The sequence below is a fragment of the Sinocyclocheilus grahami genome, unplaced genomic scaffold (assembly GCF_001515645.1).
Source record: "Sinocyclocheilus grahami isolate Dianchi unplaced genomic scaffold, SAMN03320097.WGS_v1.1 scaffold531.1, whole genome shotgun sequence".
Classification (NCBI taxonomy): domain Eukaryota; kingdom Metazoa; phylum Chordata; class Actinopteri; order Cypriniformes; family Cyprinidae; genus Sinocyclocheilus; species Sinocyclocheilus grahami.
Genome location: NW_015505710.1, coordinates 151,917 through 173,640, shown reverse-complemented (window position 1 = coordinate 173,640; position 21,724 = coordinate 151,917). Strand labels below are relative to the sequence as shown.

At 36.6% G+C, this 21,724-nt stretch overlaps 1 protein-coding gene across 1 annotated transcript; it reads left to right on the top strand.

Annotated features, from left to right (window-relative positions):
- Window positions 1-747: 747 nt before the first annotated feature.
- On the top strand, window positions 748-19,567 carry LOC107555315 (neurotrypsin-like). The gene is made up of 14 exons (XM_016238072.1): window positions 748-861; window positions 2,687-2,729; window positions 6,733-6,975; window positions 8,842-8,980; window positions 9,078-9,256; window positions 10,991-11,138; window positions 12,897-13,075; window positions 13,216-13,357; window positions 13,541-13,755; window positions 14,933-15,074; window positions 15,166-15,444; window positions 16,689-16,811; window positions 16,942-17,222; window positions 19,039-19,567. Exons 1-14 carry the CDS (start codon window positions 796-798, stop codon window positions 19,356-19,358), a joined length of 2,499 nt encoding a protein of 832 aa, XP_016093558.1. The 5' UTR covers window positions 748-795; the 3' UTR covers window positions 19,359-19,567.
- The last annotated feature ends 2,157 nt before the right edge of the window (window positions 19,568-21,724 follow it).

Sequence of the window (21,724 nt, the reverse complement as noted above, 5' to 3'; positions counted from 1 at the left end):
TGATATTTTGATGAGGTCAAAAAGAAACATGATGAATTACAATGAACAGATGAATAGCTCACAATAAGATCTATAACATGCATTTTGAAGGGTGAATTTTCGTTCTTTTTCAATTTTAGTGCTATTCTAACATGTTTTAACTTTATGTTTGCCATAGGTGATCACTATTAGAATGATGCCAATTACAAACTTTGCGCAAAGTTGTTTGGCCCAATCCTTCAATGCTATTAATGAATTAAATTGGCAGTAAAGCGGTTTTCTTTTCTTTACTGTTTTTATTTATTTAACCTTTGTCCGCAAAATAAACATTTTGTTGGCTTTTTATAAACTAGTAAAAACAAAACTCAATAGTTACTAGTGAAATTGCAGAAGATAGTCACTATTGGATTTCCAATTAAAACTAAGGATTAGTAACAAAAGCAGATGCTAGTTCGCTTAAAGGAATAATTGTTAAAACGGCTTGCCATAAGGGGCCAACCACTCCGCACTGTGATCCATAAATGTTTATGTCCTATAATCATCTGTAACGTGTTGAAGGCTGCTGGAGCGGCGTCTCTTCTTTCAGTGTCACCTCATATACTGAACGCAAAGCTCAGTCAGGGTGTCAGTCGTGTCGGTGGACTTTTGAAGTTTACATGATGTTGTTTTGTTCCGTCTCATCATTTTCGAGGTTTCTTCTTCCGTACATAGCCTACATTTGCAAACAATTTGAGGCAGGAAAAGGCGTCCCACTTTCCCTGTGTGCCCGCGGACAGCGATGATGGGACAGTTGTGCTGGGTGTAGTCAATGACAGGATGGATATCAGCGGGATCCTCTCTATTGCTGCTGTCCTTCTTTTCTCTATCACTGTCTACGGCGAGGTATGTGTTGCTTTATTGACATATGCAGTCAGCTGAGTTAACAAAAAGGCAAACTGGCAGTGATTTGTCCTGAAAAAAATTATGAAGAACTCCTGACTGACGTGGGGGTTTTAGAGGAGTTAAGACGGGGGGGGCTAATGTGATGACAGTGGTTTCCCCCCACTGTCCTGGGCTATAAAATGGCATTGCACATTTTTCTTCTTCTAAGTGAGTAGTTAGAATGGAAGGCGACACGGGAATGAATTATGATCGTGCATGTTATGACGCTTTGACGCCTTCACTTATGTGTGACATTAACGCCTTGAAAGTGTGGTTATCTTTACAATTGGCATTATCTTGTGCCGTCTTTTTGTGGCCGAGGTTTGCTTTGCTCCGAATACATTTCAGCTCTGTAACTGATCTAAATAATTACGAGACAATGAGAACTGTACATAGGCTATGCATATTTACGTCCCTTATGAATCGGTTTCCGTAATATCTTGAGTTATTTATGTGTTTTATCTATTCCCTTTTTGATCAAATAAAAAAAAAATCTTAAACTGGCTTAAGTTGCTTTGCTGGTTTTAGCTGGTTTAAAATGAGCTTGAGCTGTTCTGTAGCAGCCTGAAAAGCTGAAAATTGGGCAGCAGACCAGGCTGGTTTTAGATGTTTCAGCAGGCATTAATAAAATAAACAAAATATTAATGAAAATAATAAAACACAACATAATAATCCCTAACTACCTTCACTTGGGAAAATATACCAACTTAAGCATTACGTATCATGTGCCGAATAAATTCACCCCCCCCAAAAAAACAAACAAAGCTTTAAAATTCTGTCTTTTAGTCATTTTGGGTTTTGGTATTAGAGTAAGGCTTTGTAATATTGTCAAGAATATCTCAAATTAAAACATGTTTTCAGTTTTATGTAGTGTTTTTTTTCTTGAAGGTCTTTAGATCTGTTGTACAAAAAAAACAAGGATCACAGGGGGGCGTCATTTCCTAGGACAAAGACAGTTAATGTGCGCATGATTTTAGTTTTTTTAATGTCTACATAATTCTGAGCCTCTTGTAATGTATCTCATTTGTATTTAATCCCTGTTGAAGGGAACGAGCTTCACACTTTACTCTCATCCTGACTACAGTACAAGAGAACGATGGGACAAGATGCTTGCAGTGTGGTCAGGATGAGAGAAAAGCGTGATGCTTGTTCCCTTCATCCCACCCAGCTCACACAGTAGCAGTCACGTAATGGCTTGATGGTCATGAAAGTGTTCTTTGATCTCAATTAAAGCAAAGCTGCTCTACACTATTAACTTGTGTCTTTATGTGACATTTCCTCGTCGTAAAGCAGCAGATACCTTTGATAACCACCTCCAGAGAGAAAACCTCTGACTAAGGCTGCAGCTGGTTGATTAAAACTTTCGACTTTATCCAAAGCGCCATACAATAGAGGAGCATAAGCAATTTGTCACAGAGCCAACAATATTCAATGCCATGTTTCATTAGAATGCTAAATTAGGAAACAAGCTAGAATAGAGAAAGTTCAGAGAGAACTTCTTGAAAGTTGTGACGGTGTCAGCAGCTCATTCCACCAGAGAGGAACAGAGAGGGTGAAGGTTTTGGAAGGTGACTTCCTGCCTCATTGTGAAGGAACAACAAGGTACCACTCGATCAGTGGCTGTAGCCAAATCTTACCCATTAATTTACCATGGCATTTAAATGGTTCTTCAAGGTATTTCAAAGAATACCATGGTACATGGCCAAAAACGACATGTCTGTGGTACTTTGTTTACATTTGTGTTAGTGAAAGAAGTGAATTGACTGTGCTTATTTTGTCTTCATAGGCAGGACAAAGCGCTGTGTACCTGAATACGCTGCAGATTTCAGGTAGGCACTCACTGCATTTACCTCTCTCATCTTTTTAAGTGGGAGAACTTGCACAATTGGTGGCTGACTAAATACTTTTTTGCCCCACTGTATATATTGTTTTTACTATTTCTTAAAGGTTAAATAAAGGTGCAAGCTGGAATCCTTTTTTTCATCAGAATTGGCAATATACCGGCATATCTTTGTGTGTGACCATTTTCTTGGGAAATTAAATTATGCCACCTAATTCAGACACGTAGTGGCTGAAATATCAGTATTTTGTTCTTGTAAAGAGCATCTCTTTCAATGCCAAAAAACACATTCCTGCTTGGCACTATATCTAATACAGCATTAACCGATGCAAACCACTCGGCAGTCAAGAGATACTTTCGTTGATGGTTCCCTACGGCAGAGTTAAAGAAATACTCAACCCGCAACAATTTCTCCTCAGACAAGATTGCTATGAAGCGAAACCCAATATTCAATGTGCTCATAATATGAGTGAAGCACAAACACTTACTGATGACAGTGAAACAACTCTGGCATTGATGGACTTTGAGGAGTAGCTTTGAGATTGAACGCCCCACTGTTTTTGCTTATTGCACGTGTCATAGTCATATTCTGTGAACTTTGATGCTTTCCTTGTCTTCCAAGCCTGGACAGGTTTGTGCGCTGACATCCTTAGGGCAGGATGCTGAAATATACTCAACCTTCCCACAGAACCGTCAACCTACTCCCAGTTCATGCTGGGGCAGTGTGAGATTCCTCTATGATTGCCTCATCTGTAGACTTATTTTACTCAGACCAGCAGTCTGTGCTGTTAAACCTCTTATATTTAGTCTCTTGTGGTTCCACCAGGAGTCTTGTTGGTGGTCTTTATCGTGATCTATAACTGTAACACCATGGAAAATATGACTGGAACTCTACCCTAATGCTATTTCAGCAAATTGCTGTACTGTATGTCCAGACCAACATACAGAGTGGAACCTGAGCTCCCACGAGACAAGACATGAGTGTGTGCAAGAAAAGATTTGGGACTGTTGAACTATTAACCTGCCAATGTACAAGAATGGGAACTATTTATAATGCCTAAACATATTTTTAAATCAGTCATTATCAAATCTTATGGCATACAGAAGACCAGTCATGCTAAAGCCATTAAAAGAAACATCAAAGATCAAATCTTAGTTTTTGCTCTATGGTATTTTCTCATCGACTATGCGCTACACATACTTACGATAATAATGAAAGGATTATGAGCTGATTTTTGTAAAGTTTAACTTTCACATTTTTAGAAATTAACAATATACCAGTACCAGTTATTGCTCGATTTCTTTTTTATTTATTGGACATATATCCTATATAATATATATTTTATATGTTCTTTTAATATTTAATTATATTTAGTTGTGCTTATTTTGCTCATTCTCATTTTTTTAAATAGATTTTACATTTAGATGACCTTTGCTGTCATCTAACACGTAATCTTTAAAAAAAAACATGAATAATTAACTTTCATTATATTATATTTTAGTTGTATTCTAGTATATTTTAGTTATATTATATTATAATGAAAATAATTATCATTAATTATTAGATTTTTAACAGGTTTTTTGTTAGATACCCATGGCATCGTCTTCTGCCTGATTTAAATTGAGACAGTCATAATGGATGGAGGTTTAAATACGACTCACATTGGATATCCAATACTGTTCTCTGATGATAAACATGCTTTTTAAGATAGAGAATGATACCGTGTCAGGTTTCTTTCAGTTTTTTTTTACATTGTTTACAGTTATATTTTGGGGAAGTTTGCGGAAGTCGTGGCCTAATGGTTAGAGAGTCGGACTCATAACCCAAAGGTTGTGAGTTCGAGTCTCCGTACCGGCAGGGATTGTAGGTGGGGGGAGTGAATGTACAGCACTCTCTCCCACCTTCAATACCACGACTGAGGTGCCCTTGAGCAAGGCACCGAACCCCAACTGCTCCCCGGGCGCCGCAGCATAAATGGCTGCCCACTGCTCCGGGTGTGTGTTCACGGTTTGTGTGTGCACTTTGGATGGGTAAATGCAGAGCACTAATTCCGAGTATGGGTCACCATACGTCACTTCACTTATATTTGGAATAATGTAGACAGAAGAGGAGAGTGTAACAGAGTTTCAGTGATAGGGCACTTCAGCTCTAATATGCTTATCTTGACCATCAGTCTTCAAGTGCACTCGTCCTAGCTCAATAAGTCTGTGCTAAAGCAATCTACACAAGGAAAGACAGGGTTAGGCTTCGTGTCCGCTGGGTGTATTTGTGTACACATGCAGGTGTAAATACATTTTTGCCATTACCTCTGCAAACATTTTGGCCCATAATGTTCAGGGTATGAGATGGTCTTAACTTTTTCTCCCTGAGGATTTGTCACCTGCTTCTAAAGAGAGACTAGGGCACATTGGCCTCTATCTGGTCCTGCACATCACTATCTGATAGCAAACCCATAAATTCTCAGGAGCTTTTTTTTTTTTAAATCAAAACTGTGAGATTTCTAACATTTATTTGTGGTGATAAGGTTCCCTTTGGTAAAACTGTTGTTACTTGCCACAAATCTGAAATTATATGTTTTGCTTTCAGTAACCTCTAATTGCCTTAAAGAGGGTGTCCTTTGAGTACTTTTTAAAACCTAATTTCATTCCATTTTATAAATGCCTCAAAGCACCGAATGAAGTGACTTCTATTTAAATATCCTTCTCCTGTCTAGGTGGATGCATTTAACATCTGTCTCTTGCTTGGACTTGGACAATGGGCACAAAGCCCAGGACTTTCTTCCTTTCTAGTCACATAACCAGAAATGAAATAAAGGACAGACTGGCAGAATAGCATAAGAATAGTGCTACTAAGTTATGAATCGCTGTATTAAATGATAGTTTAAATGCTTACAAATTAATTGAACAGCCCACAGTACAGCATGGAATTGCATTGTCATCTTTGGTGTGTTTCTAGCCTGTAGCCCATAACATTTATTAGAGAATGCTCTCTCACAAGAGACTTGTAATAGATCATTTAATTTGCTCACTGTGGCCCAAAGTCACAATATTGCTGTTTAATTTAATGGGTTTGATTAGAATCATTTGGAAGATGGATCTTCCTGATTATTTGATGCAAGCGAACGGATGCAAGGAAGCAAAAGTAGATTAGTAATCAGAATCATTCAATAATGTTAATTAGTTTGAAAGTATACTGGGGGTCCTTGTGCCTAAACAACATACACACACACACATCACAGTCTAACTGAGAATGTATCATAGACTTTTATACCTTACCTCTAAGGTAACCATTTTTAGCTTAAAAAAGTAATTTAAAAAGATGTAAATATATTTATAATACTATATATAATATAATAAAATATTTAGATAAATACTATATATATATATATATATATATGATATAAAATAAATGTAATATATTTATTTATATATAAAATATTTTATGTATTATTATTATTACATAATTTTTATTATTTATTTTATATTATTATTTATATAATTAAAATGTATAATATTTTATTTTAGTTTTATTAGTATTATTATGCAAACACACACACACACACACACACATTGTATAACACATGTTTGGATGTGTGACTCATCATAGTGGGTCTTCACAGGTCTTGCTGTTCCAGCAGTGCATTAAGCCATCATTAGTGTCTCACACTAGTGTCCTCACCCTCTGAATCAAGAGGAAGCACAATAGGGGGTTTTCAGTGATAGAGAAAATGTTACACAATAAAACAGCTAATAAGACCACCTTAGGTTTACAACACTGCCACTTTGAATTAACACAAGGTCATTTTAGGTCATGCTTTTGCATTTTTTTCATGCCAAGAATTTTACAATGAGTTGACCTTCATTTGCCACTGCATTAAAATTTTATTTTTTGCTCCGTCAAGAGAATTTCTCTCATAAATAAAATGCTGAATTTTACTTATAACTTTGTGTGTGTGTGTGTGTGTGTGTGTGTGTGTGTATGTTTCCCTTAGGTCCTCTGTCCTGCTCTGAGGGCTTCACTGAGCTGGGTTATTACAATGGATCTGTGTCTCAGACAGATTCTGGCTCTTCCTGTCTAAAATGGACAGACTTTCCAGACTACATGCTGCAGTACCCCAACCGTGGACTGGGCGACCACAACCAATGTAGAAACCCTGACCGTGAATCCAACCCCTGGTGCTTTTTCAGACAGAAGTCAGGAGCCATCGGCTGGGCCTACTGCGACTGCCACCAGGGTGAGCCCTCCTGACTGGCCTTTGTTTCACATTTAGACATATTTTACAAAAGCTTCATTTTCATTTTAAGAGCTTTTTTGTATTACTTTGAGTTTTGTGGAGGAGTGAGTTCAAAGTGAAAAAAGCCATTTACAAACCATCCAACACATGCTTGAAATCGATAAGTGTTACTGTGCAAAAAGGTCGCTTAGGCTTGTTTCTTCAAAATGTTGAGCAGGCCGGTTATCATTACAGAGAGTCTAGCATGACTAACCTGTGGTCCATTTAGACATCAGAGATAAACTGTGACCCGACTAAGTCATAATTAGTTCAATTATTCACTAAATATCTTATAGACATATTAAATGCACCCACAGGCTGGTACATTTGACAAAAGTGTAGGCTATTTCTCAAAAAGTTTCATTATCAATATTCACAAATTGTTCTCCATAATAACCAAAACATGCCTAATCATTATGCCTAAGCTAATAAAGCCTAAATAAATGTATTTATTTATAGGTTTATTTATTTACTTTTTGGTTTATTTGTATAGAGACCGTATGTAAACATAATCTTAGCGGAAAGACTAAAAAGTATGCATTGTATAGATCGAAGCACAAGCTAAGTTGTATCTTAACTTCCTAGAAAGGCTTTAAACTAAGACATGCTACACATTATAAACTCTTAAACATATTATACACTTTAAATAGGGACCAACACAATAGGAGCCTTTACATACAAACGGGCTGTTAGAGTATACCATATTAAATCCTGGACCCCGTGGTGTTTGTGTTTATTAAGTGAATGTGTCCTGGTGAGTATTTGTGTCATAACTGTTATATTAGTGTAGGTGTTGTTGTACAGAAGCTGAGTGACGTTTATTACTGCAGTCACAGCACACAGCCACAGTGTGTCTGTCAGTGAGCTAACAGCAGTCGAGGATTCTCTCTGTCCTCTCTTTTTATTGTCTTCTATTCATCTTCTCCTCTCTATGCGTTTGTTGTCTAATAATCAGTCAGACTCACATCACTCATGCACATTTGTTACTCCCTTTTCGGAAAGTGTCTGTTCAGACTCTGGATCTCTTTGTGCTGACTGTCATCACCTGGCTGTGTCTGTGGTTCAGTACCGAGCTGGTGTTGAAATCTGTTTGCCTTATCTCTGTGAGCTGTGATTATCTCTGTCTGCCTCTCTCCTCCTTTTCCTTTCTATGGCATAACATTAAACACGGTAACAGACTCAAATAATTAGAGTGTGTATTTAAATTCATGTCTGTGTGTGCATGACGTGTGGCAGCAAGATGATCATTTGCAAGGCACATAGTGTCTCTAATGTGATCATTCTGTACTAACTATAGAGAGCTAATTCACAGAGTCTGTAAATGTAAATGGGGGAGACAGGGGTAAGTTGTGCCACTTTTACTTAAGTTGTCCTCTAGTCAAGAAGAAAGAAGATGGCGGTAAAACCTAATTTCATTTCAGGATGTGTGCTCTGAAATGAAAGAAGACTGCATCTACAACACAAGACTATAAAAAAGGGATTTCTCAAAGAATAAAAGGTTGTGTATTACTGTTCATACAACGTGCCATGTGAAGAGATAAGCTACATTCGGAGAATATGTGCTAGATGTAGGCTACCTTTCAAATTAACTTATTAAATTATTTAGAATAACCCTAACCCTTACATAACATAACATATAAAAATGTTAGAATGTTAAAAATTGTGGAGAGAGCGTGATAAGAAAAATAAAAGAATTATAATTAAATGCATTACTTAAATAATACATAACTTTTTTGTTATCTGACTCGAACAGTTCAAAGAACAGTTTTGTTACACGTTATCATTCCTAAATCCCTGAATATGTTTGATTCTGCACCTGTTCTCCAGGTGAGGCGCGGTTGGTGGGGGGTTCATCTAATAAGAGTGGTCGTCTTGAGGTGTATCTAAATGGCCGGTGGGGAGCAGTGTGTGACACCCACCTGACTGATCGAGATGCCAGTGTGGTCTGTAGACAACTGAGGCTTGGGTATTAGTTGCAAACTTTATTCATTATCAGTTAGAGGCTCTGTTCTGATTAACACCCAGCATGTGCTGTCATTTAATTACCTGCTAACTCCCAACAGTGAAATCGGCACTGCGCTTCGACATTCCTATTTCGGACCCGGTTCTGGTCTCTTTCACTTTGAACGTCTTGGCTGCCATGGCAATGAAGATTCTCTGCTGAAGTGCCGGAGCAGGAAGTATGTCTCTGGTGACTGTAACCATGGAAATGAGGCCGGAGTGGTGTGTGCAGTACCTGAGGGTAAGCTTGTTTTATTTGAGTGGGGAATCCTGATAATCATTCCTGTGTATATATACTGTTCAAAAGTTTGTGATTGGTATGATTTTTAAAAACTTTTTTTTTTTTTTTAAAGAAGTCTCTTATGTTCACCAAGGCTGGATTTATTTGATAAAAAAACAATAGAAACAGTGATATAGTGAAATATTATCATAATTTATAATAACTGTTTTCTATGTTGATATGTTGATAAATGAAATGTATTCCTGTAATGGCAAAGCTGGATTTTCAGCAGCAATTATTCCAGTCTTCAGTGTCACGTGATCCTTCAGAAATCATTGTCATATGATGATTTGCTGCTCAAGAAACATTAATATGTTTGTGAAAACTGAGATACATTTTTCAGGATTCTTTGATGAACAAAAAGAACAGAATTTATTTGAAATAGTAATCATTTAGAACATTATAAATGTCTTTACTGTCAATTTTGGTCAAATAAATGCATCATTGCTGAAAAAAAGTAATAATTAAAAAAAATTTACTGACCCCAAACTTATGAGCAATACATATGTTGCAATGCAAATCACTTACACATTACATTACATACTTAATAACTTTAACTTACATATATATGTATACTTTACATATATATATATATATATATATATATATATATAAATGTATCCTTGCTTTAAAAAAAGGGACCCCAAAGTTATGAACAGTATATATTTTTTAAAACAAATTACTTACACATTACATTACATACTTAATAACTTTAACATACATATATATATATACTTTATATATATATATATATATATATATATATATATATATATATAAAAAGAAATGCAAGTTAGAAAAAGTTATCTTTGTCGCATGCTCTCAATTTCATTTCTCAGAGTCACTGTTCATAAAGCAACAGCTGAGCTTCCTTTATCTGCTGATCATACTCTAATAACTATATTTTCAACAGTGTTATAGTGTGGAAGGGCCTTCCGTGGAGCTAAATGAAGACAAAATTAATGAGAGACAGAAGTAGGGTCATAAACAGTGTGCCTGTTGTAATGGGACGGTTTGCTAGAACAGGGTCAGGTATATTTAGAGAGAGCTGTGAATTATTCACACAGAAACATTAGGAAGGAGAAGGCAATCTGAGAGCTCTGAGGCCTATAACTTGCAAAAGGGATTCCGTACTGAAGCATATAGAAGAGTTTTAAGCTTCTGCTCTCAAGAAGTGTTAAATGTGACCCTGGAGCACAAAACCAGTCTTAAGTCGCTGGGGTATATTTGTAGCAATAGCCAAAAAAACATTGTATGGGTCAAAATGATCGATTTTTCTTTTATGCCAAAAATCTTTAGGATATTAAGTAAAGATCATGTTCCATGAAGATATTTTGTACATTTCCTACCGTAAATATATCAAAACGTAATTTTTGATTAGTAATATGCATTGCTAAGAACTTCATTTGGACAAATTTAAAGGTGATTTTCTCAGTATTTGGATTTTTTTGCACCCTCAGATTCCAGATTTTCAAATAGTTGTATCTCAGCCAAATATTGTCCTATCCTAACAAACCATACACCAATGGAAAGCTTATATCATCACTTTTCAGGTGATGTATAAATCTCAAATTGACCCATATGACTGGTTTTGTGACCCTACAAATGTTACACTAATTATTGTGTCCTTTGCATTGTCCACTGCAGTGAAATAATGAATGAAATAGTGATTGACTGGACTTTTGTTTTGTTTAGGCAATGGTGCCCCCCTGAGGCTCGTGGGAGGCCTTGAGGATTTCGAGGGGCGTGTGGAGGTGTACCATAATGGGAGGTGGGGTACTATCTGTGATGACGAATGGGATGATATTGATGCTGAAGTGGTTTGCCGACAGTTGGGATTGGGGTAAGAAATCAGTATCATATGTATGTCCTACAGCAGGGGTTTGCCAATTTTTGGATGCCAAGGACGTCAAATATTATGTTGTGTATACATTTGTACTTTATAAATTAAATTTTAAAAAAATTTACATATTAATATAAAAGTTTTTTATATTGTCACTGTGTTAAAGCAAAAACTATTTCAACTATTGTTTCTACCTTCTTTTAAAGTAATGTTAGATGTATAAAACACATTGAAATAAACAGATTGTATTTTTCAATGGAAAAAAACTGTGATGAAATATTTGATTTTAGACCAGAAAGAATGAAACTGTAGTAATATCAAATTCAATAACTGTGTTATGGCTTTCCATTTGAAAAAACCTGTGTCTTATAGCATTAGTACAAGGATCTGCACATATTGATCTATTGCAAGGTCTTCTAATGTTGCTTGAAAGCTTTTGTATCATCATCAGGATGTTACCGAGCTGTTTTTTGTTTAGCAAAATTTAGAAACACTTTGCACAAATGATTCGACTAAAAGCATTTACAAGAGCTGGGAGACACTGGTGATGTCATGCACAAATCAGTGCTGCCTATAAGAACTGTCCTTTTTACACACACTAGCACAGCGAGTGAACTTTATTAATATAGATGAATGGATGGAGTGTATGAATGATTGATGGGGTGCAGGGATTCACTCCAGGAATCTGCAGTGGGATAGAGAGCAACTGATTTTACCCTTTAGTCCTCTTCTGTACATCACTAATGATTGTTTTGAAAGACTTTGCAATGTAAGTATCATTACAAAGATTTGTAAATAAACTAATATAGTACCATATGCCTTTATATCTCTCGTCCTCCTTGATATGATCTTAATGCACAAATCAGTGCTGCCTATAAGAACTGTCCTTTTTACACACACTAGCACAGCGAGTGAACTTTATTAATATAGATGAATGGATGGAGTGTATGAATGATTGATGGGGTGCAGGGATTCACTCCAGGAATCTGCAGTGGGATAGAGAGCAACTGATTTTACCCTTTAGTCCTCTTCTGTACATCACTAATGATTGTTTTGAAAGACTTTGCAATGTAAGTATCATTACAAAGATATGTAAATAAACTAATATAGTACCATATGCCTTTATATCTCTCGTCCTCCTTGATATGATCTTAATGTACACTACTATTCAAAAGATTAGAGTCAGTAAGATTTTTTTTAGTTAATACTTTATTCAGCAAGGATGCATTCACCACAGAACTCTGTAATAAAAATGGGTAACACTTTATAATAATGGTCCGTTGTGATTAGTAATTAGTTGGTTATTCTTTATTAATTGGTCATAGTTCACAAGTAGTTCTCAATGAGGATATTGTTATTTAATAGTTATCAAATATCTAATAAGGAACTACCTTTGTCCTAAATTTGCTACTACTACTTACTGCTTAGTTAATCTTGCTCCTCTATTAGTTAATAGTATTAAGTTAAGTGTTAATGTAGTACTACCTATTACTTCCTGCATAGTTACTTGTTAAAAACGTACCATTATTCTAGAGTGTTACCTAAAAATGTATCATGTTTCCTTGAACTGTTGATATTATTTAATAATATTATTGTAATAATATTAAAGTTTTACTGTATTTTTGATCAAATAAATGCAGCCTTGGTGAGCGTAAGAGACATCTTTCAAAACATCTCACTGACCCCAAACTTTTAAACAGCAGTGTATCTTAACTGTTTAGATAAGGGAATGATTCACAGGCATGTGTTTGTTTTCAGTGGTGTACCAAAGGCATGGACCTGGGCGCACTTTGGGCAGGGCACTGGGCCTATCATGCTGGATGGAGTGCACTGCACAGGAAATGAGCTGTCTCTGGAGGAATGCCCTCATGTGCCCTGGGGCCAGCACAACTGTGATCACATGGAGGATGCTGGAGTCTCGTGCAACCCGTTTTCAGGTGAAGATGGCACAAACTGTGTCAGACTGTGTCTTTATGATAACACATTTAAAATACTTCAAGGACCAAAAACCCTTTTACTTTTATCAGCATGTGTATAAGTGCATTGATTAAACGTAGACATGCTAATGCTGCTGTAGATGGAGTGTTGCGTCTAGTAGGAACTGATAGCCCATGGGAAGGACGTCTTGAGGTTTATCACGCTAGAGAATGGGGCACAGTGTGTGATGACAACTGGACCGGACGTCACGCCCAGGTGGTGTGTCGACAGCTGGGTTATCAGTAAGCTATGTATTTGGCCTGGTTGATAACATAATTCTTGAATGTAAGCATATAATGTGCTACTTAAAAGCAGCAAATTGTTGCATGCTAGATGATTTCGAGTTTGATTTGCGCTTTTTTGGTCTCGGCAGACCGGGAAGTTTGTTTCATTTAGGTACTGCAATACTGCTATTTGTCCAACAGAGGGCGAGCTGAGGTGGCTCCAGATGGGATGTATGGAGAAGGTACAGGGTTGATCCTGCTGGATGAGGTGACATGTGAAGGGGGAGAGAGCTCTCTGCTGGACTGTGCTCATGGTCAGTGGGGGCAGCATGACTGCTCTCACAATGAGGATGTGGGCATACGCTGTGAAAGAGAAGGACAGAACAATGAGATCCCTGAAGTGGCTCTTGCCACAGGTGTGTAAACTCGTAAAAACGTTTATTAGCGTTATCATCATCAAGAGTTTAGCACAATATCTGTCCACTTTACACTTTTAAAAGCCCTCCAAAACAAATAGGATACTAGAAGGCATCATCTTTTATATTGTAATGACATGCTTATACATGTGCGTACATATAATGAAATGCATATTTATATGTAGCTTATTAAAAAAATGTTGTATGTTGATAAATATGGTTAGGACATGGTGTAGAAATGAATGCACTTATCAGAAAGTGATTTGTTGTTCTATGACAAACAGTAAATCTTTGTTACCATAATGTGCTGTTTTGTCTTAATTTACATAATTTTAATCCATCTGGAGGCACTCTTGAAAGTTTGCTGAGGCCCCCTAGTGAGTGCCGGCCCCCTGGTTGAAAACCACTGTTAAAATTGACAATTTTTTAGATTTAGTAGTATAATGCGATATGTAATATGATATTTAAAAGACATTAATTAACACTTTTAATTATTAAATACATATATAAATATACCATAAAACTGTTTCTGTCATTTCTAATCAGGCACCAAATTCTTGTCCCGAATAACTGCCCATAGCCAATTAAATACCTAATATATGATATATTTCTAATATGTGACCCTGGACCACAAAACCAGTCATAAGGGTAAATTTTTCGAAATGGCTGAATAAATAAGCATTCCATTGATGTATGGTTTGTTATGATAGGACAATATTTGGCCGATATACCACTATTTGAACATTTGGATTCTGAGAGTGCAAAAAAAAAAAAAAAATTGAGAAAATTGCCTTTTAAGTTGTCCAAATGAAGTTCTTAGAAATGCATATTACGTTTTAATATGTTTACAGTAGGAAATTTACAAAATATCTTCATGGAACATGATCTTTACTTAATATCCTAATGATTTTTGGCATGAAATAAAAATCAGTACTTTTGACCCATACAATGTATTTTTGGCTATTGCTACAAATATACCCCAGCGACTTAAGACTGGTTTTGTGCTCCAGGGTCACATATATGGTATTTCATATATGATTTTGCACAACATCACCCTTTAAAAAAGGCAAGGAATTTACACTACATTTTTTTATTCTCAATCATATAATTCACTACTTATCCAGGTATATAGAGGTCCATCTTTTTTGTGCTGTTTCTAGTTATGCTGTGGTTCTAGGTCCACTGGTGAGGCTGGTGGATGGCGAGAGCCGTAAGGAGGGCCGCGTAGAGGTCTTTATTAATGGCCAGTGGGGCAGCGTGTGTGATGATGGTTGGAATGACATCAACGCTGGAGTGGTCTGCAGACAGCTAGGATTTGTGTAAGAATGTTTCATGTGATGAAAGACGATAAACACACATCTCAACATCTTCAGACACTTATTTGTTCCTCTTTCCCCTTTACAATTTCAGTGGGGTCTCGAAGGCCCGCTCCATGGCTTATTTTGGTGAGGGTCAGGGACCCATCCATCTGGATAATGTGAAGTGTGTTGGGACAGAGGCTTCGTTGGGGGAGTGTTCAGCTGTGGGTCCGGACGCCCATGATTGCAGGCACAGTGAGGACGCGGGGGTCATCTGTGACTACACCACTGAACCTGTAAAGTACAGAAGCATGAGCAAGCAGGAATGTGGTTTGAGACCCAACACACAAAGGCGCAGGAGAAGGATCATTGGAGGAGACAAGTCTCTACGGTAATGAACGACATGGTTTATTTTATTCACTAACATTGTAACACGTGCATTGTGTTTATTAATCTGTTTTTATTGTTTATTGGCTTGCTGCCACTGTTATTGTCTTATATTGTACTGTGGTCACAGGGGAACAATATATAATGCTTGTTTATTTACAGTTACAACAGGAAAATGTAATTTGCTTTATAATCATGTGTTTGATAGCAAACAGGGTTTGAGTTAAAGTATAGTTCACCAAAAATAAAAATTCTGTCATCATTTCATGTCATGTCATTCCAAACCCATATGACATCCTTGGAATGCAAACAGAAGAGCTTTTGAAGAATGTGCTGCCCAATCTTTTCCATAAAATGAAAGTAAAGGTTTTTTTTTTTTCTAATATATGATTTCAAATTACAGTCAGTAAAAGTTTTATTTATTTATTGAAATTAATACTTCTATTCAGCAGTGATCAAATCTGACAGTAAATACATTTATAATGTTACAAAAGATTTCTATTTCAAAAACACGTGCATTGTGTTTATTAATCTGTTTTTATTGTTTATTGGCTTGCTGCCACTGTTATTGTCTTATATTGTACTGTGGTCACAGGGGAACAATATATAATGCTTGTTTATTTACAGTTACAACAGGAAAATGTAATTTGCTTTATAATCATGTGTTTGATAGCAAACAGGGTTTGAGTTAAAGTATAGTTCACCAAAAATTAAAATTCTGTCATCATTTCATGTCATGTCATTCCAAACCCATATGACATCCTTGGAATGCAAACAGAAGAGCTTTTGAAGAATGTGCTGCCCAATCTTTTCCATAAAATGAAAGTAAAGGTTTTTTTTTTTTCTAATATATGATTTCAAATTACAGTCAGTAAAAGTTTTATTTATTTATTGAAATTAATACTTCTATTCAGCAGTGATCAAATCTGACAGTAAATACATTTATAATGTTACAAAAGATTTCTATTTCAAATAAATGCATCACACTTTCCATATCACCCCAAAAAAGGCACAATGTTACAATTTTTACTGTATTTTTAATCAAATAATTGCATATATATATACAGTATATATATATATATATATATATAAATTAAAAAAATTAAAATGTAATTAAATTAAAATTAAAAATACATTTAAAAAATATAAAAAAATAAAATAATGATTACGATGTGTAAGGCAAGGCAAGTACTTTTTTTTTTTAGAACTTGGCACATGTGTTTTAAACCATCTGTGACTGTCATTTAGGGGTGACTGGCCGTGGCAAGTATCTCTGTGGCTGAGGTCTCAATCGAAAGGCACCCATCCACTTTGTGGGGCGACTCTCATCAATTCCTGTTGGGTCATTACTGCTGCTCATTGCTTCAAGAGGTGAGAGATAAACTCTACTGACATCTAGTGGCTCAGAGAATGACAAACACTTTACTTTGTTACAAAGTCTGTCATTCCTGACAGTTAGGCAACAAATAAACATGCTGCGCATATACATGTCTTTTTTCAGGTTTGGTTCAGACCCCTCCCGTTACGTGGTGCGGCTCGGCGACTACCACACAGAGGAGAGGGATGACTTTGAGCGCACTCTTTCTCCTGAGCGCATCGTGATCCACAGGAAGTACCACAGCCAGGGCTGGGAGTATGATATTGCCTTATTGAAGCTGAAGGGCTCAGATGGGAATTGTGTGGCCTTTAACCCGCACACTAATGCAGTTTGCCTTCCGCCTCAGAGCAACAGGAGGGGCAAGAGGCCTGTCGCCTGTGTTATCACCGGCTGGGGAATTACAGGTACTGCAAACTCAAACATATTTACAGAATATGACTAATAGTTTCCTTTTGGAATGGTAGACCTAAGCTAATAATTCTGGGTAAAAATCTATATAAATAAGTAGTATTATTTGCAAACAATATGAGTAAAAAAATAATAATAATTTTGCAAACCAAATAACTGCAAAAATTATAATGTTAAAATTGAAATACTGTACTGTTCAAAAGTGGGGTTGGTGAGATTTTTTTTAAAGTCTCTGTTCACCAAGACTTTATTTACAGTATTTGACCAAAAATACTGTAAAACCAGTAATATTGTGAAATGTTATTATAATTTAAAATAAAGTTTTTTTTATTCCTGTGATGCTACATTTTTTCAAGACAGCCATTACTCCAGTCTTTAGTGTCACAAATCATTCAAATATCCTGATTTGATGCTCAAGCAACATTTCTTCTTCTTATCAGTGTTGAAAACAGCTGTGCTGCTTAATATTTTTATGGATACAGTGATCTTTTTTTTTCAGGACTCTTTGATTACTTAAGTTAAAAAGAACAGCATCTATTTGAAATAGAAATCCTTTGTAACATAAATGTCTTTACTGTCACTTTTGATTCTTTTTAAATTTAATTTTAAATGTAAAAAAAAAAAAGTTAAAGGTGACATATCACGAAAATCTGACTTTTCCAGGTTTTAAGTGCTATAATCAGGTACCCGGTGCATCCACCAACCAAGGAAACGGGAAAAAGATTAACCCAGTAACTTTGTTTTGGTAAGCCTTTTTCTGCAAGCGTCTAAGAAAACGAGCGCGTCTGATTTTAATATTACCGCCCCTTAATCTGTAAGTTTCCAACCACGGCGCCGTCATTGTGCTTTCACAAGCGACAACGGTGTACCAGTTCTGATGCCATGGTGAAAGTTTTAGCAAAACATATTAACTGTTCTGCCTTTGTCTGCACAGACGAGCACAGAACACTATTTAGATCTAAAATAAACATGCGATTTATTTCCCAGCAGTTTACCTTCACTGACATAACTGACTGTTTGTAACTCATGTGTGTTTTTAACGTAAACTTGTGTGAATATGAGAACTTAGTTTAGTACTCACATGCTGTGACAGCCGCTTTCTGTCCATGTGCTTCGGATGTGTGCTCTCAGAAAACCGTATATCAGAAGTTTAAACTCATATGGTTTAAACCACATGATTTCAGCGCGATAAACATGATAATGATGAAAGTGAAAGTGACCAAGTATGGTGACCCATACTTGGAATTAGTGCTCTGCATTTAACCCATCCAAAGTGCACACACCGTGAACACACACCCAGAGCAGTGGGCTGTACATTCACTCCCCCTACCTACAATCCCTGCCGGTATGAGACTCAAACCCGCAACCTTTGGGTTACGAGTCCGACTCTCTAACCATTAGGCCACGACTAATCAGAACCAAAACAGATGTTTTAACAGGTACGAGCTGTAATGGCGCAGCTCTATTCTGGAAAAAGGGACGGGGAGGAGCAGCTCATTTGCATTTAAAGAGACCGGTCCAAAAAACAGCGTGTTTCTGCTTCCACTCAAAATAGGCATTTTCAAAATGATATAATAAATGATATGTGCAGTATTTTGAGCTGAAACTTCACAGACACATTCTGGGGACCCCAGAGACTTATATTATATATTGTAAAAAGAGGCATAATATGTCTCTTTTAAATTTCTGAAAAAAATTAAATTATTCCAAACTGATCCCAAACTTTTGAACGGAAGCGTATATTTTTTATATAAAATGTACATACTTCAAAAAGGAGCTAAAATTTCTTTCTGTTCTTGTCTCTTGTATTAGACTCAGAGTATTCCCGAACACTGCTGCAAGCCTGGGTTCCGTTACTGCCCTCCTGGAAGTGTAAAAAACGTTACGGCAGTCGCTTCACCAGCCGCATGTTGTGTGCCGGCAGCTTGTCGAACCATCACCGTGTGGACAGTTGTCAGGGTGACAGTGGGGGGCCACTTGTGTGCCAGGGTGAGGCTGGCCACTGGATGCTCACAGGAATCATCTCCTGGGGTCACGGTTGTGGCGACCCCACCTATCCCGGTGTGTACACACGGGTCGGCCGGTTCCTGAAGTGGATAGAGAAAGTCACCCACAGCACTGGCAAAGCGTGATGTTACAGTGTTGACATTAAAACCACTTACCGCATTGTATAAAATATATTATGTAATGCCTATGAAGGGGTTACCAGCTGGCCATTAGGTTTAAAGCTGGTTTGATCCTGTTTTATGTGTTGCACATTTTACTACTTGCACCATGCCATTTCAATTCCATTTCTGTACACTTGAAGCATTCGTGAACCTGCACAAGAACATGAAGCCACATGTTTTTGAGGGACAGCTGCATTAAGTGAGCAGAGTTTTCCGGGATTGAAAGGTCGTCAACGGATAAGCCTTTGTAAATAAGTTATTTTGCACTAATCTGCATGCCATATAAATGGAGCATCTGTGGGAGGTCTGTGTTCTGGTCTGGCTCTTCTGGATCAGGTTCTTAAATTAGTTCACATATTGCGCTTAAATGTCTTTTGTTGTGCTGGAGTTAATTAAGACAAGAAACGACTTGCATATATGTAAAGATTCATGAACATTCCACTTGTATGCTGGTTATTTGTACTCTTGTTGAAGGTGTATAGGGTATGACTACCATTATTGAGCTTATAATTACATTTTTCAAGGGGATGCAGAAAACCAGTGTCAGAAAATAGTATGTTCAGTTTATTTATACATATAACAATGCAAAGATTTTTTTTCAAGCTCCTACCCAACAGATAATGTGATAATATCAGTGATATGAAGAATTGGACTGTTAATTGGCTGGATATTATGGAGCCCCGAAGGGGGCGTGGTGATGGACAAAATATACAAATTATAAGCCACATGTTTTTGAGGGACAGCTGCATTAAGTGAGCAGAGTTTTCCGGGATTGAAAGGTCGTCAACGGATAAGCCTTTGTAAATAAGTTATTTTGCACTAATCTGCATGCCATATAAATGGAGCATCTGTGGGAGGTCTGTGTTCTGGTCTGGCTCTTCTGGATCAGGTTCTTAAATTAGTTCACATATTGCGCTTAAATGTCTTTTGTTGTGCTGGAGTTAATTAAGACAAGAAACGACATGCATATATGTAAAGATTCATGAACATTCCACTTGTATGCTGGTTATTTGTACTCTTGTTGAAGGTGTATAGGGTATGACTACCATTATTGAGCTTATAATTAAATTTTTCAAGGGGATGCAGAAATCCAGTGTCAGAAAATAGTATGTTCAGTTTATTTATACATATAACAATGCAAAGATTTTTTTTCAAGCTCCTACCCAACAGATAATGTGATAATATCAGTGATATGAAGAATTGGACTGTTAATTGGCTGGATATTATGGAGCCCCGAAGGGGGCGTGGTGATGGACAAAATATACAAATTATATATCAATGCTTTTGCGTTCACTTGCAAAATGTTTGTTTCCCTTTGAAACTTTGCATGTGCTTGCCAAACATTTACCTTTTTTTGCTAAATTTTTACATTCCCTTGTGAATCTTTGCATTTGCTTGCTGGACGTTTGTGTTTTCTTGCTAAATTTTTATGTTCTCCAAGAAAGTTTGCATTTTGTGAGTGAACAGAAAACTGGTCATGGAAATACTATGATGGGAGGAAATCTATAGATTTAATGTTTTTGCAAGTGAATACAAAGTTTCTTGGGGGAACACAATACTTTTTGTGAAAGAACACAGGTTTTGCAAAATAACGCAATATAATGAAATACAATTTTTCATATTGTTTTTTTCCATCACCATGTTTCCTTAGGGGCTCTGAAGGGTCACACTTTAGTTTGGGGACCAATTCTCAGTATTAACTATGACTTTGGCTTATTAATTGTTAGTAAGGTAGTTGTTAAATTTAGGCATGAGGTAGGATTAAGGGGTCTAAAATATGGTCATGCAGTATAAGGCATTCATATGTGCTTTATAAGTACTAATAAACAGCCAATATGCTAGTAATATGCATGCTAATAAGTGACTAGTGAGAATTTGTCCTTAAACTAATGTGTTACCCTCCTTAGTACATTGTTTTAAATTAAACACATATTGCAGGGCAACAGACTTGAAGTTTAAACTTAAAACTACACAAAACTATTTCACAAATGGTCAGAATCTGCTGCTGAAAGTACGATATGTCATCTGTTAACCTACTTCTGTCAGTCATTATATTACATTGAAGTTCTGTTAGAGGGGCTGGAGTGATGTTACATTTGCTTCCTGCAGTTTTCTGGTGTTTTTCAGGTTTATTGTTGTATTTATTGACGTAACAAGAAGACATGTGAAAGAAATTCATTGTTTCTTGCTTTGATTAATGAATTGAGCTATAACAGTGGTGCTGTTTTGTTCCAGCTGGTGTCCCAATCAAGAAATACTGAAACTAGGCATTGACAGAAAGAGAGATGGAGAAGATCACTTTAGTAATTAGTCAAGTTTACACAATACCA